This window comes from Necator americanus, chromosome III (genome assembly GCF_031761385.1).
Source record: "Necator americanus strain Aroian chromosome III, whole genome shotgun sequence".
NCBI lineage: Eukaryota > Metazoa > Nematoda > Chromadorea > Rhabditida > Ancylostomatidae > Necator > Necator americanus.
Genome location: NC_087373.1, coordinates 38,730,564 through 38,745,483, shown reverse-complemented (window position 1 = coordinate 38,745,483; position 14,920 = coordinate 38,730,564). Strand labels below are relative to the sequence as shown.

Here is a 14,920-nt window from a genome sequence, read left to right as displayed (position 1 = left end):
AGCGCTGAAAGAGGAAAAAAAACATGGCACCAGCGCACTGTTTGAATGTTATTGAGCGAGAAAGTTGCAATAGAGCGAGGTAATGATGCGCTGAGAGTGTGATGTTTAAAAAATCCAGGTGTTTAATTTTTAGGTACGATTCAGGGGAAATGCAGGGTTGGTGGGAAGATTTGTATAGATCTATACATTTTACACTTATATTTTTATAAGTTTGACTAGTAATTTAGTTCCTAATCTGATTTTTTTAGTTTATTACTTACTTTTTTAATTTTTATAATTTTAACCTATATTTATATCTTTTAAATAGACGTTTCAACTGAAAGCAATCAGGCGTTCACACTGTTATATGCACTGTTATATGGTAAAGCTTCCGATACATTGCAAAAAGGTGCTGTCATCCATCACCATTCCTGAGCCCATACCCTGAAAGGTAGAATCCATGAGGGAAACATGGGATCTTTGGCGACAAACATCCGTCTCGTTACACTGAACTGCCGGTCGCTGTCAAACGAACTCCAATAAGCCGCTCTATCCAGACTTCTATATATGCGATATCTGCATGCACCTTTTGCTGCATTGCAGGAAACACGCATCAGGGATCACCCTCTCATCGAGTATCAACAATTACATAATGTACTGCGGCGATGCTGATGAAAGGAAAGTAGGAGGCTGAGCAATAGCTGTTAGGAACGATTATGATAATCTGGTGGAGTTTGGATCACCGTCGTCAAGATGCGTATTTGTACGACTGCGGGATCGCAGAGGACGTAAAGTCTAGATCGTAGGTGCTCACGTATCTACGGAGACCGCAGAGGACCACAACAAGGACGCCTTTTATGATGAACTCAATACGTTGATATCCAAAATACTAAGCCAGGAGGCGGTAACTGTCGGAATTGATGCGAATGCAAAGATAGGACTTGAACAACGGCCCGATGTGTTTGGAAAACGGTCCTATCTCATAGAGCAGACATCGGACAAGGGAGATCGTCTGATAGACTTTTGCGAGTAGACGAATCTCATCATTACATTCACGTTTAAGAGGAAACATAGACGCCATCAGCTTACGTGACAAAGGACAACCCCGTTAACGCCAGAGTAGCGGAAGCGGAAAATGCTTACTCTTAAGCTTCAGCTCGATTACGTTCTGATGAAGAAGACCCCCTTGTCAGATATCCGAAAATCTAGAGGTGTCTGGGACGTCGCATTTGATTCCGACCACCGCCCAATTCTTCTCAGTTTCGTGGTGGTTCCAGAAAAGGTATCGAAGAGCTCAACATCAACCGAAGCTCAACTTGGCAAGTCTAAAAAATGAAGAATGCAGGAAGAAGTTCCGCCAGTAAGTGTCGATCAGTATTGGATTACGGACAAGGAAGAGAGTGGACAACGCTGACTCTTTCACTAAATGCATTCGGGGCGCTGCAAAGAAAACGCTCCACGTACAATTTTGTATGTGCTGCCCGTAATATATCATAAATGTGCTCGGCCAATATCGTCGTGTGCTTAAGCATTTTACGCTTCAGATCAGCATCTGAAAGGCAGTCTCGCCTATCCACTAACTGTCAGGATTCCCAAAATAGGTCCAATTTTCTCCACAGCTTACCTTTTTCCCGCTCTTTTGAGAAAACGCTGATCTACATGATCTTTGACAGTTCGAGTACTTCTGGATCACCTGACCTTATTCGGACCAAAAGGGCCTGAAATCAGGTGCAGTTGCGTAAGCGGCTACGAAGCGGCATGGTAGAGCTATTGGATGGGACCCTTGCTAGCTCCACTCCTAGATATAGTCTGAGTCGCTCGCAATTGCCAGCTTACATCGCTTCTAGCGCACCCGGTTACTCAACTGCACCAAGTTTCAGGTTGTTTTGATTCGGCTATGCAATATGCACGTGACGGAATTGCGAATTTCGTCAAGAAAATATAATAGTGACCTCATGATTATTCACCGGGCTGTTCTCAGCGTAACTTCCGTAACAACAATGTGCTTGATCCTACCAGATAGCGTTGCATCGCGCATCATCGTCACATCACATTTTCTCTGTGGCTTTTTTTACACTTATACTTTGCTTCAGTGAAGTCGCAGAAGTACCCTGATCAGGATTTTTAAAACATTTACAAGGAATAATGGGTAACGACCGTGACAGAAGAACTTCTGAATACAATTCAGGACGTGTGATCAGCATGGAAGGCTATTATTTTAAAAAAAAAAGATACCATAAAAGCAGAATAATGCTTTGGGTATAACCAGATAGGGCGGGTGTGGTGTAGCGATTAGAGGTTCCGCTTCCTGCACGATCGATCGGAGGTTCGAATCCGCCCTAGTTCTCACCAAGCCTTTCATCCCTCCGGGTCGATAAATTGGTACCAGACTTGTCTGGGAGGATAAAAGCACTGACTTGACACATAGGTTAGCCACTGCAAGTCATTGTATAGGCCAGATACACGTTCGTAAACCTCAAACGATTCTGAATTGAAGTGAACGTGGGGGCGCATCCCAAGCGGATTGATTAACGCCAGAAACTTTATCCTTTTAACTATATAACCAGATCAAAACTTCTTGGAGCGTGATGTAGTGAGAGGCTGCGTTCGAAGCAGCGCGATAGAGCGAGCGGTTGCGATTAAGGTGGGACCACCGCCAGCTCCACTCATCTCTGCACTGTGAGTGAAGCTAGCGATGGCCCATCACGCAACCTCTAGCACCGTGAGCGCTACCGCTTACGGAACTGCACTAGGTTCCAGGTCGCTTTGACCCGATCACACCATTTGTTCCGCACTTTGAATCAGCGAACCTGCGCGAAAAAATCAATCAATCGACTTTTTATTTTCTCAAGAATGCTCTCTCTACGTTCTTTTTTGTCCTAAAGCCTCTGGAGAGGATGAATCGAGGCGCAATGAATGACCTTATGTCGTAGGCAATGATTGAATTGCTGATTGATACTGATCAGTGACAGATTTCAAAGGTTTCAAGTGAAAATGAACATCAAATAAGTGTTAAAAGTGGATAAAATGATGACAGAAACGGAACAGAAATCTCCTAGGATCAAATGTAAATCGTATAATAATGTCACATACACATTGAAGACATAAAATCTGGGCACATATCTAACAATAAACATTTATTTGTTTAAATTTAAACCAAGAAGTTCAAGGATAACGGAATGAAACAAAAATCTTTAGCTCTGCTTCGTATTACCTCGTAAATATCACATTTTTAATTTTATCACCTGTTGTTCATTTACAATGGCACAAAGGTCGATTTGGATTTCCAACTAAACAATCTCCTTGTTTCCCATATTGATCCAATCGTGTGAAGCCCGAACTCAAGGTAAGAGCATCTGGATTTGAGCGAAGGAAGGCCTAAATCACGAGAGAATTGCAGTTTTCGTGAAATTTTTGCAATATTTTCATGTTGGAACTATCTAGGACCTTGGTAGAAAAGAATGGAAATCCAAGAGAGATCTCAGAAAATTGAACAAAGTGAAAAACGCTCATACGGCTGAGAGTCAGACAAATAAAACTTTACCGGAGTTAATTCCGCGCTGAGTTTCCGCCCAACGTCAAACGTCAGGGATTAAATTTGATGTGTCTAAAGTCATGGGAGTCCACTAATCTTTGAGAATGTAACCAACTATGGCAAATCACTGCCAGAGTCCGGTCATAAATACGCAGTTTCTGCGCTGCACCTCATTTTTCTATTCTTTTTTCTTTCTAATCGACGAATCTGCTGTCTAGGCTAAGACGAAACACTTTCTAATTTATCTTCTGCGAAGAATCATGTTTCCCATAACGATACGCAGCCGAGTAAAAAAAAAAGGTTAATTACCAATCTCTAGTCCCGTGCGGTCACGGGGAACGTTTGGAAAATCGAAATGTTCCGCTGATTTACTGTATAAACAGGTAATTTACTTACTGAGAACAGTCCTCCGGAAGGACTCAAATAAACTGCCGTCTCATAGAGCGTTGAATTTCCATCTTTTATCGCCTTTATGCTCGAAGACTGAAAAGTTTGAAATGAAAATGAAAAATTTCAAGGAATAATGTGAGGAGAGTTGGAAAAACTTTGAGAACATGCACAACCTCTTACCTTGTTGTAGTGCTGCATTTGACATTTCCCATCAAGACCTTCGTCAGCCAAATGTAAATTAAGTTGCTTGGCAAAGAACTGTCCCAAAAGTAGATGTACACTTGGTTCCCTTAAAAAATCCAAACCATGGTAATATCTCTGACATTTTTCGGTGGGATTTCCACACATAAATCAGCTGCAACAAACATTCAACCCTTAACTCACGTGACTTCTGTCTTGTTATATTGACATATACAATACTGGGACGGTATCGGAAGTGTGCGACAGTTGCGCGGTCCTCTCCATTCCCGCAGAAGCGATGAACCTTTGCTCAACGGCATCATTTCCCGATGAGCGGCATCCGAGAAACCAACGTTTGGTTGCAACTGCAACAATTTTCCAAAAGTTCGAGAATGAACAGAAGAGAAGACTACATTGCGATCACAAACGAACTAGCCCCAAATCAAAATCTGTGCGGATTTCGATCTACGGGGCAGGCTGTCAGGTCCCTATAAAAAAACCTGTTCTGATTCGTAACTGTGGTACGTGGTGGTCATTACATTACCATATTCAACAAATGAGGTATAGTAAGGTCAAGACCTCATGAAGCATGTACGCAATTGCGTATGCGGCTTCTCTCGAGGCGCTTCGGTGGAGCGTACTGGATAAGAGCGTGGTGAAATTCTTGCTGGCACCATCCGCCGCTGTATTTTGCGACGATCCCACTTCGGTTCCAACTGCTGCCTTTAACCGCGCCGTTTCGAGCGCGTACGCAACTACACTCGTGATTCATGTCGTTGGACAGTTGTTGGCACTGAGGTGGGACCGTCGTAAAGTGCAGCGAAGGGTGGTGCCAGCAAGGGTTTCACCACGTTCCTAGCCACTACGCTCCACAGAAGCGCCACGAGAGAAGCGGCGTCGCAATTGCGTACGTGCTTCATGTCGCTTTGACCATACTATACAATAGCCGATGTATTGTTCGTTAAATGCACTTGTCGTTTGAATGCTTTCTGTAGGATGATGAGGAGCTTGAGAGGATAAATTACTAATGGTTTTGTCTTGTTGCAGGTTCTAACGGAGGCAATAACGCCGAAACGTTAGCTGTTAATAAAGATCATTACCAATTTTTGGCCCAGTTCAAGCAAATCAAAATAAAAACTATAACGATTTGCAACACAAGTTACTGTATAGTCGTGGACATCCTAGTTTGACTGCGGTTCCTTCCTTCTCGTTTGTCACAACAACTCAAAACTCGACGCAGTTGCGTACACGGCTGCGCTTGAAGCGGCGCTACGGAGAGTAGTTAGGATCGAGTTGGCACCCTTGCTTGCACTACTCGTTGCAGACCGAGTGAAGCTAGCGATGGTCCTGGCTCGATCATCCCAACCGCCTCGCCAACCTCCCTATTATTGGGCTACGGCCCTTCAGTAAAGGATAAAGGATAAAGTCACTGGCGTATCAATCCAGTTGGGATGCGCCAACGCGTTTTACTGAAATTCATAATCGATGAGGTTTTGGAACGCGTATTGGCCTATACAATGACTTGCGGGGACCAGCCGATGATGAAGTCAGCGTTTTTATCCTCCCGCACAAGTCTGGTACCAATTCATCGACCCCGGAGGGATGAAAGGCTTGGTTTGCACTAGGGCGGATTCGAACCCTCGACCATGTGGAGACAACGGACCTCTAACCGACTACGCCACACCCACCCCTTCAATGAGGGAGAAGCGTGAATCCCCGCTAATATACCTATTTTCCTTCCATTTCCGTATGTCAAAGACGTGCATAACAGTCAGAAATAAGCCTAACTTCTCAATCTCAAACAAAAAAAAACACCGAAAAAGTCGAAGAGAATCGTAACACATGGCTAGAGTTCCAAAAAAAAAGAAGCGTTCAAAAAATACAGTTCAATACATGTACAGCGTTTCTAAGATAGAACAGCGAACCTTAAGGATATCCATTAAAGTGGCATGGATGTCAAAATTTGTCATTAGTTCGTGTGCCTTTTTCTTCAGTTGGTCGTGTATGGCAGTATTTCTGTAGATGGCAGGAATTATAACCATTAGAAAAGGATTGAGATTCTCGTATTGGCCCAATCGCAACTCTCCTATCTGAAAAAAAATAAAATAATCGGACGAGGAATATGCTTTTTGGAGCTAAGCGAATGACACCTACCATGTCTTTTTGTACGTTTTTCTTCTTACTTCTTCAACCACCATACATTTTAGGTGCGTAAAGTAATGTAATCATATATTTCAAACTCACACCCTCTCGTCTTGGCCCGTGATCGCCCATGAAAAAGAAAAACGACCGATTGACGAATTTCTTATTCCTCTGGAAGAAATTCAAGAAGTGATCGTCGGAATGGAATAGATCCTTGAGCGTCTCGTGTGCCAGTGTTGTTGGCCATATTTGAGCAATTTTTGGTACACCTCAACCTTAGTTGTCTTTAAAAACATCTCATCATTCACATATTATGCAAACTTTTATCTCTTCAATGGATATCTTCAGTGTTCACTAACCTGGATAAGCATACATGAATTTCTCGAGATACTCTAACATTTCCAAATGACGCTCGCTGCACGATTCTTCCAGACTCTTTTTGAAATCAGTTGAGTCTCCCCTGCGGAGGTCGAAAGGCCTGTAAAATCCGAGGATGGAGTTCGATGGGTCTGTTCCTGAAAAAAGTAGAGCTTAATTCTGATCCTACTTACCTCCACACGTGATCTGACTCGCTCTTGCTAAATCCCAGACACTTCGGATAGTAAATCATACCGACGTCAAAATCTTGTGCAGTCATAGTCTGAAGATCAAAGGATTATTGAGTATTTTAAGTACGATTGGCGGAGCGCCTGTAGCATATCTGGAAATTAGGTAGCCAAATTTTTCAAACCAGGAAAGGTCAGAGGATTTCTGGAAGGATTTGGAAAGTCTCTGCAGTATAAAAGGCAGCAAATAGCGTATTATATAAAGGATAAAGTCTATAAAGTGCCTGGTATTAATCAATCCGCTTGGGATGCGCCCCCACGGAAGGATGAAAGGCTTGGTGAGCACTAAGGCGGGTGCGAACCTCCGATCGATTGTGCAGGAAGTAGATTCACAGTAGGGTCAGAATGAAATGAAGCAATGTGCTGTTACGTGAACGGCTGCGCTCGAAACGGCGCGGTGGGGCGTAGCGGTTACGATCGAGGAGGGACCTACGCTAGCGCCGCTTCTTTGCAATTCGCGATGGTCCCATCTTGATTCCAACCGCTACCGTGTTTTATGTCGTTTGGACTCGACTATGTATAGGATAGTTCTTAATATATGAGGACCCGAGAGCTTTTCAGTACTTTTCCATAGATATAAGGAAAAAAAGAAGAAAGAAGAAAATAGACCAAGAGTTTTTCATAAGCAGAATAAGAATACGGGCTGACAATTAGATTTCAAATAAATGACCTGCCTTGTACCCTTCCTTTGCATAATCCCATAAATGGTACGAATAATTGTCGAGAAATTTGTGACATATTTGAGTATCATTCCAGTCTGGAACCAATGGAGGGAGACCAACAAGATCCCGACTACCACCCTCAACTGATTTTCCTGCAAATGTCGGCGGAACTACAGGACTCTTTGCACTTTTTCGTGAGAATAAACAGAAAAAAACGTGGGAATATGAAATAAACCAACTAAACTAACCAAATGCTAGTGGGAATCCGTTAGGTCGACTATTATCGCCCACCTTGTTTAGAAACTCCATCTGAACTGCACCCATTTCCTCCTTAAGGTATTTCAGAGTTTTGGGCCATGATCTGCGATAAATACAACAGTTAATTAATCACGACAAATATAATTATCAAGCACACAGGAATGAAAGGAATACCTTTTTGCCATGAATGAAGAGGTGGAGTCAACAATCAATAGGTATACGTCATGCCTTGGAGAAGCTTTCCCACCTCTAAATTGACAAAATGTGAGGTATATCGTGATTTTCTGAAGCCTAAAATCTAGTGTTCTTCAACGAGTAAATGGTTTCCCATGCCACTATGAGTTTTTCTAACCTACAGTCAGGAAAACACTACAGAAGGGAGATATCCGAAGTTATAATCGGTTCAAAAAGACATGAAGCACGGTGTAGTTGCGTAAGCGGTTGTGCTCGACGCGGCGCGGTGGATCCAGCAGTTCGGATCGAGGTGGGACCATCGCGAACTGCAGCGTTGAGTGATACTATCTAAGGGTCCCCTCCGATCCGCTAAAACCGCTACGCACCGCTCCGAGCGAAACTGTACCGAGCTTTAGGTGGTTTCGACCTGAGTATATGTTAGTTGATTGCTTTTATTCACTGCACACGTCCAAAATATCTCGTATCAAATAGATCTTTAGTTATTCATCTTAATAAGAAAATAAAATAACTTACGATTTTTCATATATTTGCATATGCAGGAAAGACTCAACCACTCTGTTTTTTACGCATTCAGTCTCAACAATGTCGCATTTGAAAACGAATTTTGAAGGAAGCGTAACCCATCCACCAATGTCATAGCTATTGTCGGTGACTGGGAGAATACATCTGAACGATATATTTCTTTAGTATTCATTGGCGACATTAAGTCAAAAGTATAGCGGACAATCAGTAGAAGATGCACGTTATGTCATTAAGAAGTTTCCGTTTTGAAAAACCTCTTCCTTTTTTCAAGCAGTGTACTCCTTCTTTCTCTGCCGTAAAACCTGAAACTCTTTTTTTTGCCGTAGAACATGGAATTCACTGCGATTTTAACTTCACGAGTTTTTGTTTCTCATTGAGATGAGGCAGTTGCCACCATGTGCATCGTGCGGACCTGACGCGTTGCGACCCCGGCTGAAGCGGTCACTGTTGCTTGTACCATCCACTTGTCATCGCAACGAGACGATAAAAGTAAGGCGGACGGTGTCGATAAATCCCTCGGGACTCCTTTTTCTTCCATTTTGCATGTTTTTCCCTCTTTTTTGTGTAGTTGTGCATTACATTGCATAAATTTGGACCATTTTAGGGTCGTAATCGTAGTGAAGTCGTTCCTCGTTAACATAAAGGTCATCTCCTTGGCGACTGTCGACAAACGTAAGCACCACAGCCAAGCTCCGTCAAGTAAGGTGTCAGATCGACCAAATACATACCTCGCTTTACATTTGAAACCTTCCGCTTTTTCTCGCATGTAGACACGACCATCTATCAATTCCGTAAGAGGCTCGTAAACGACGCAATTCTGAAGAGAATATCCCACAAAACGTTACATAATCCATTATTGTCAATCTTTCAATACATAAAACAATCATTTCTATATTGGGGTCAAAATAACCTGAGGCTCGGTGCGGTTGTGTAAGGGCTACGCTCGAAGTGGTATGTTGTCACGTACCGACTGCGATCGATGCGGGACCCTCGCCGACACCACTCATCGCTCCAGTCCGTGTGAAGCTAGCGATGGTCCCGCTTCGATCCTAATCCCCATGCTTCACCGCGCTGCTTCGAGTGCGGCCGCTTACGCAACTGCACCGAACATCCGGTACATTGCGACCCGACAATATCAGCGATTAAGGCAGTCGCTCACCTCTTTTGGATTGTAATTTGGCCAATAGAATTTCAATAGTTCTTTGTCCAAGTGATTATAAAGTATCAGTGGACAAGTGTCAAATATTGAACCATTAGTGCTCGTGGATGAATTTAGAACGTTATAGACATTTGTTATACCTGAAATCATTTATTACAGTAGAAAGAGACACATAGTAGAATCAAAACAACATGAACCGCGGTGCAGTTGCGTAAGCTGCTACGCTCAAAGCGGCGGCGGTTGGCGTCGACGCGAGATAATCAGGAACTGCAGCAATCTATGGTGCTAGTAAAGGTCCCCACTCGATCCTAACCGCTGCGCTCCACCGCGCCGCTTCCAGTGCAACCGCCTACGCAACTGCACCGTGCTTCATGTCGTTTTGTCTCCACTACTGAATGTTTGCAATATCAGTTATAGTCGGGTCAAAACGACTTGAAGCTCGGTGCGGTAGAGTTAGCGGCTGTGATTGAGTTGGGACCCTAGTTAGCTCCAGTCATCTCTCTGGTATTGAACTTTACAACTGAACGCTCAACCCCTCCCCCCCCCCCTGTCGAGCATTACATCGCGCCGCTGTGACCTCTGCTTGCGCCCCAATTGAACTTTGCATCGGATGTATCATGATTAGTAATATAGCACCATGAGTCAGTTGTTTTGACTGGCCTAAACTGCGCGGACAAAACATGTCGTATGGTCTCACGAAGTTTAGTCACAAGTGTTCGCAAACGAATCACCGTAGTGCCTTCTCGCGTTTGGCGTGCGTGGACTCCGTGTGCGTCGTGCCAACGGTCATAGAGGAATTTGACTCGGAGTGTATCATTGTCTTAAGGGCATCACCCCACGAATCTGATGTGGTACGGATTTCATGCGGAATATTCCCATAGGGGATAGTAGATTATGGAGAGGGGGGTGATGCCGTCCATTTCTTCCTAATTGCCGTAAAGGAAGGTCCGGAAGATGCGGCACGTGCACTAGGCTGGCGCGCTCCAATCGAACTCGTCGTGGAAAATAGCACGCCGGATCGCTCGAAGCCGTATCTTCTCGGCCGTTTTTTTTACGGCAATTAGGAAGAAATGGACGGAATCACCCTTCTCTCCATTATCTACGATCCCGTATACGAATATTCCACCTGAAATCCGAACCACCGCAGATTCGAGGGGTGATGCCTTTAATTCCAGTCAAAAATAAAATCAGTTCAGCGCAGTAGTCATGCAAAAGGAAATAGATAATTAGTTTCTAGCCATAAATCCCGCCACACTATTGAAGAAACGTAATGGAAGTCTTAGGTCTAACCAGTGTTTAAAGGCAGCATATACCTCCGATTCTCGCGGGAAAATCAAGCAACGTATAAAAGAGGTCAAGCTAGAACTAAGTAGCCATGATGGGTCGGGAGCATAGCTGCGCTACAAAAGCTATAATGGCTAAAAGATAGGGTTGGGAAATATTCCTCCGTCTTAGCCGATTATTTCTCAAGAATCTACTGTATAAAGTTATCATGATATGTTTAGAAGATCTGGCAATATGTTTTCATTCTCTCGGACGAGGAGTATGTAAACGTCGCGGTGCTTCTAACGCTTCAAGAGCTTCAAACGTTTCAAGCACTTTAAACGATTTGAACGCCATTATCTTCGTGCCTCATCCCTACTCTTCCGATGGGAACTACTGACCGTTACGTTGGCTCCACAATTCTACCATGCCGTTTAATATTTCTTTCACATCCTGACTATTCAATAGGGTAGAAGAACTCAATAGAGAAGATAAAGATGTGACCGATGTTTTTCTATTTGTTCTACGACATTCTGATTTTCGCAATAAATTATTATTATTTCTTGGTACAATATCGTACAATACAATCCGCGTGGCCATCCAAAAAAAGGTGTTAAGGCGAGCAATTATTCGCTACATCACGTCGTAAGCGTCACAAAATTGACGATGTTGGGATCTCTTGAGGAAAAAGTAGGGTTAGAGGTGTAAATTACGAGTATAAGAATGCTCCGAAAAGAAAGAGATTTTAATTAGTTTCTAGCAATAAATCCGAACATATCCGAGTGCTTGGCCACATTTATCTGGGTCGAGGAATGAACATGAAGGACGTCCTGGCCCCGAGCTGGATACGAGAAAACGAGCGGCTTGGGGAGAGCGAAGAGAACCAGAAACACCAGACTCCATGCTCACTTTTCAACAGCAAAGTACTCCTTGCCTTGACCTATGCTTCAGAAACCTGGAGACCCTGCAAGCAGGGGGAAAATATGGTCAGCGTCACTGAACGTTCAAAGGAAGCTCTGATGCTAGGAGTATCCCGCTTCACACAAGCAAGGGACAGGATCTGAAGCTCTGTCCTATGTCACTTATTGAAGATTGCAGACGCCGCCGCCTTTGCCAATGAGAACAAAATAAGATGCGCTGGGCACGTGGTGCGCTTCAACGACAACTGTTGGATCAGAGCTGTGAGCGAACGAGTTCCACACGATATCAAGCGCACTGCAGGAAGACCGCCGATGGTCAGATTTCTTCACAAAGCATTTCAAATAAGAAGTAGATAAAAATCTTCGTATCCCACGCAAAAGAAGAAACCACTAGATGACTCTCACGCGCCATCCATTGGGACAAATAGAAGTGTTGTTGGCGCATGCCCTCGTACAAATCGACAAGTAACGGGAGTCAATGTGATCGAGGTGATTACACGTACATATGAGCGCCAGTACGCCCACTTCTCCCTAATCGTCTTGAAAACTGGCACACAAAACGGCCTTTCTGTGCAATTTTCCCTACGACGCACCTTATGACGCCGCCTTTGCATACTCGTTAGTTCCCTCCGCAGCTTACCCATTGGTTTTACTTGAATAGACTGCTGCGGAAACCTTAACTGATTATTGTCCGCTCACAGACGCAACTCGTACACAGGAATGGAGCGTTATAACGTGCTTTGTAGGAAAAAATCGTACAGAAAAGCCGTCTCCCACGTTCTTTTGCGGGACGCTCATACTCGTAATCTACACCCCTTGGCTCTATTTTTTTCCTGAACATACTCCAACATCATCAAAGCTGTGGCATGCTGTCTTTAACTGGCTCTTCCCATTTCATTGGGTCAATGTTCTGTTTTCACATGTGTGCATTAGATTCATCCAAACCAGACATCTGCAGTGCTTTAGGGGAAAATATAGTTGGTGTGGGGGAATGACCTTATATCTGGAAGCTCTATCTTCGCCTTTCTTTTCTCCTTGGCTTACATGTCATAGATCCTCTAAAAATTAATTTATTTGCCTCCAGAAATAAGAGCGCGCTTGAGTAACCCTTCCCCTTCCCCTCCTGCTCCCCTCCCCCATCCCCCCAACCTACACTCTTCCCGTCGTTTAATGTTCTCCTCTAGGTCCGGCCTCATCTTCTGCACCTGTTTTCAAACGAATCAACAACAAATGTTTTTAAATGAGTGCAGTCAGGAGAAAAGTATTGGGAATTGCCGCAATTTCTGTACGATTTCACGCTACATTGCATCGTGGTCGTCAAATTTCTTCGACAGTAACTCGCTTTCTTAACCGCGCCGCAGCGAATAACGGTTGTTCCGACCAAACCCCTATCAGTCACCAGAATTTTTTCCAACGTGATTACAATAAAACAATATCGCAAATCACAAAACATACTTGTTTCTTTACTCCAGTATAGAAGACCGAATACCAGAGTGGTGCATACGCAATAGAATACGTGACGAAATCGTGCATGCATAACCTAAATTACAAGAAAATTTCACATCTGATCCTAAAAAGGAAAGTCAACGTGAAACGGACGTGGTCCATAATTATGAATTATAATGTATGTATGTATGTATGTATGTATGTATGTATGTATGTATGTATGTATGTATGTATGTATGTATGTATGTATGTATGTATGTATGTATGTATGTATGTATGTATGTATGTATGTATGTATGTATGTATGTATGTATGTATGTATGTATCGATATCTAAACCTAAAGGTACCAGGATACCTATGCTAGTCTAGAAAATTCCAGGAAAATTTGGGAATTAAAAATTTCGGTACAGAGTAGCTGACTGATATCAGATTAAATCGACTATTTTCAGCAAATTATACTGTTTTCGATTATTTATTATTTATCGTTGTTATTTTATAATTATTTCTGGATTATTTATTAATTGCAGATCAAATACGCATAAGCAAAATATAAACATAGGAACCAAGTATTTAATTGATTTCCTTGGGCGGAACCAAGTATTTTCATGGGGAAACAAGCAATGGAGATTTTTTTGAAAGTACTGTTTATAAAATCTTTCATTTCATATTATTATTATTCATGTACTTATTTTTTTACATTATACTGTGTTTATTTATCTATTATATTTAGATTTAATAATCTCATTTTTTAAAAAATATTGAAAAAAAAATTAAAAATTTAAAAAATAAAGAATTGAAAAGTTAGAATTTATTTTTAAAAAGCTTAAATAAGTCCATTACTATATTATTACTTTTGCACACATTTTTGAATAACTGGACATATTTGTGTGAAATAAAATATACAATGCATAGAAAAGTCCTAATTTTTGTATTTTGGGAATACAGAGCACTTGCGGTGATCCAACAGAAGATCTTATGGGTCCTCTGGTAGCCTGAGCATAAGTCCTGGACCTTGATGCTTCGGTGATCCAAAACCGGGTTCAAGCGGAACATTCCAGATCAGATGTCAAAAGAATCGAGAGGTGGTCAAAGAAACTCCGTGAGAAGAGGTGAAGTCAATCAGCTGAGTAAGTTTGTCAATCGATGTGGGAATGTGGAAGGTGTGACGATGAATCAACACGGTTCAGAATGCTACAAAAATAAAAACATATTTCTCAACGTATTGTGCATTTTATTTCATCATTCTTAGAATTTCCTGATTTGTGATCGCTTCGTTTACATCGCCGCATTTTTGTCGTAGAAACGAAGCGGAAACTTCCGGAAAAAATCCTAAAAGACTAATATTGAAGTAAAAATCTGATCAGAGTTCTTCTCCTATACAGAGCACATGGAGTAAAAGTATGCATTTATCCGTAACTCAATAGATTTTCATTTGGAGTTCCTGGAAAAAAAATGAGCGGACGACGAAACTGACCAAGGCGACATATTTAATTGACATCTAAAATTAAAAATAAAAAAAATAAATAAAAATAATAAAAATAAAATAGTATATAAATTTAAAATGAATGTTACATCTAAAAATTTCTGGGTTTTACACTTTATACAGCTTTTTTACACCATATGTATGAACATATTAGGTACCGGAATATTTACTGTCGTTTTT

At 42.3% G+C, this 14,920-nt stretch overlaps 1 protein-coding gene across 1 annotated transcript; it reads right to left on the bottom strand.

Annotated features, from left to right (window-relative positions):
- Positions 1–3,231: 3,231 nt before the first annotated feature.
- Positions 3,232–13,347, bottom strand: RB195_012301 (uncharacterized protein; the record flags this gene model as incomplete). The annotated part of the gene is made up of 15 exons (XM_064194096.1): positions 3,232–3,357; positions 3,911–3,997; positions 4,085–4,193; positions 4,289–4,449; positions 6,010–6,174; positions 6,329–6,495; positions 6,586–6,704; positions 6,778–6,866; positions 7,506–7,645; positions 7,742–7,854; positions 7,926–8,000; positions 8,460–8,612; positions 9,197–9,285; positions 9,628–9,767; positions 13,266–13,347. The coding sequence occupies 15 exons, from the start codon at positions 13,345–13,347 to the stop codon at positions 3,232–3,234; spliced, it is 1,815 nt and encodes a 604-aa protein (XP_064051679.1).
- Between the last annotated feature and the right edge of the window lie 1,573 nt (positions 13,348–14,920).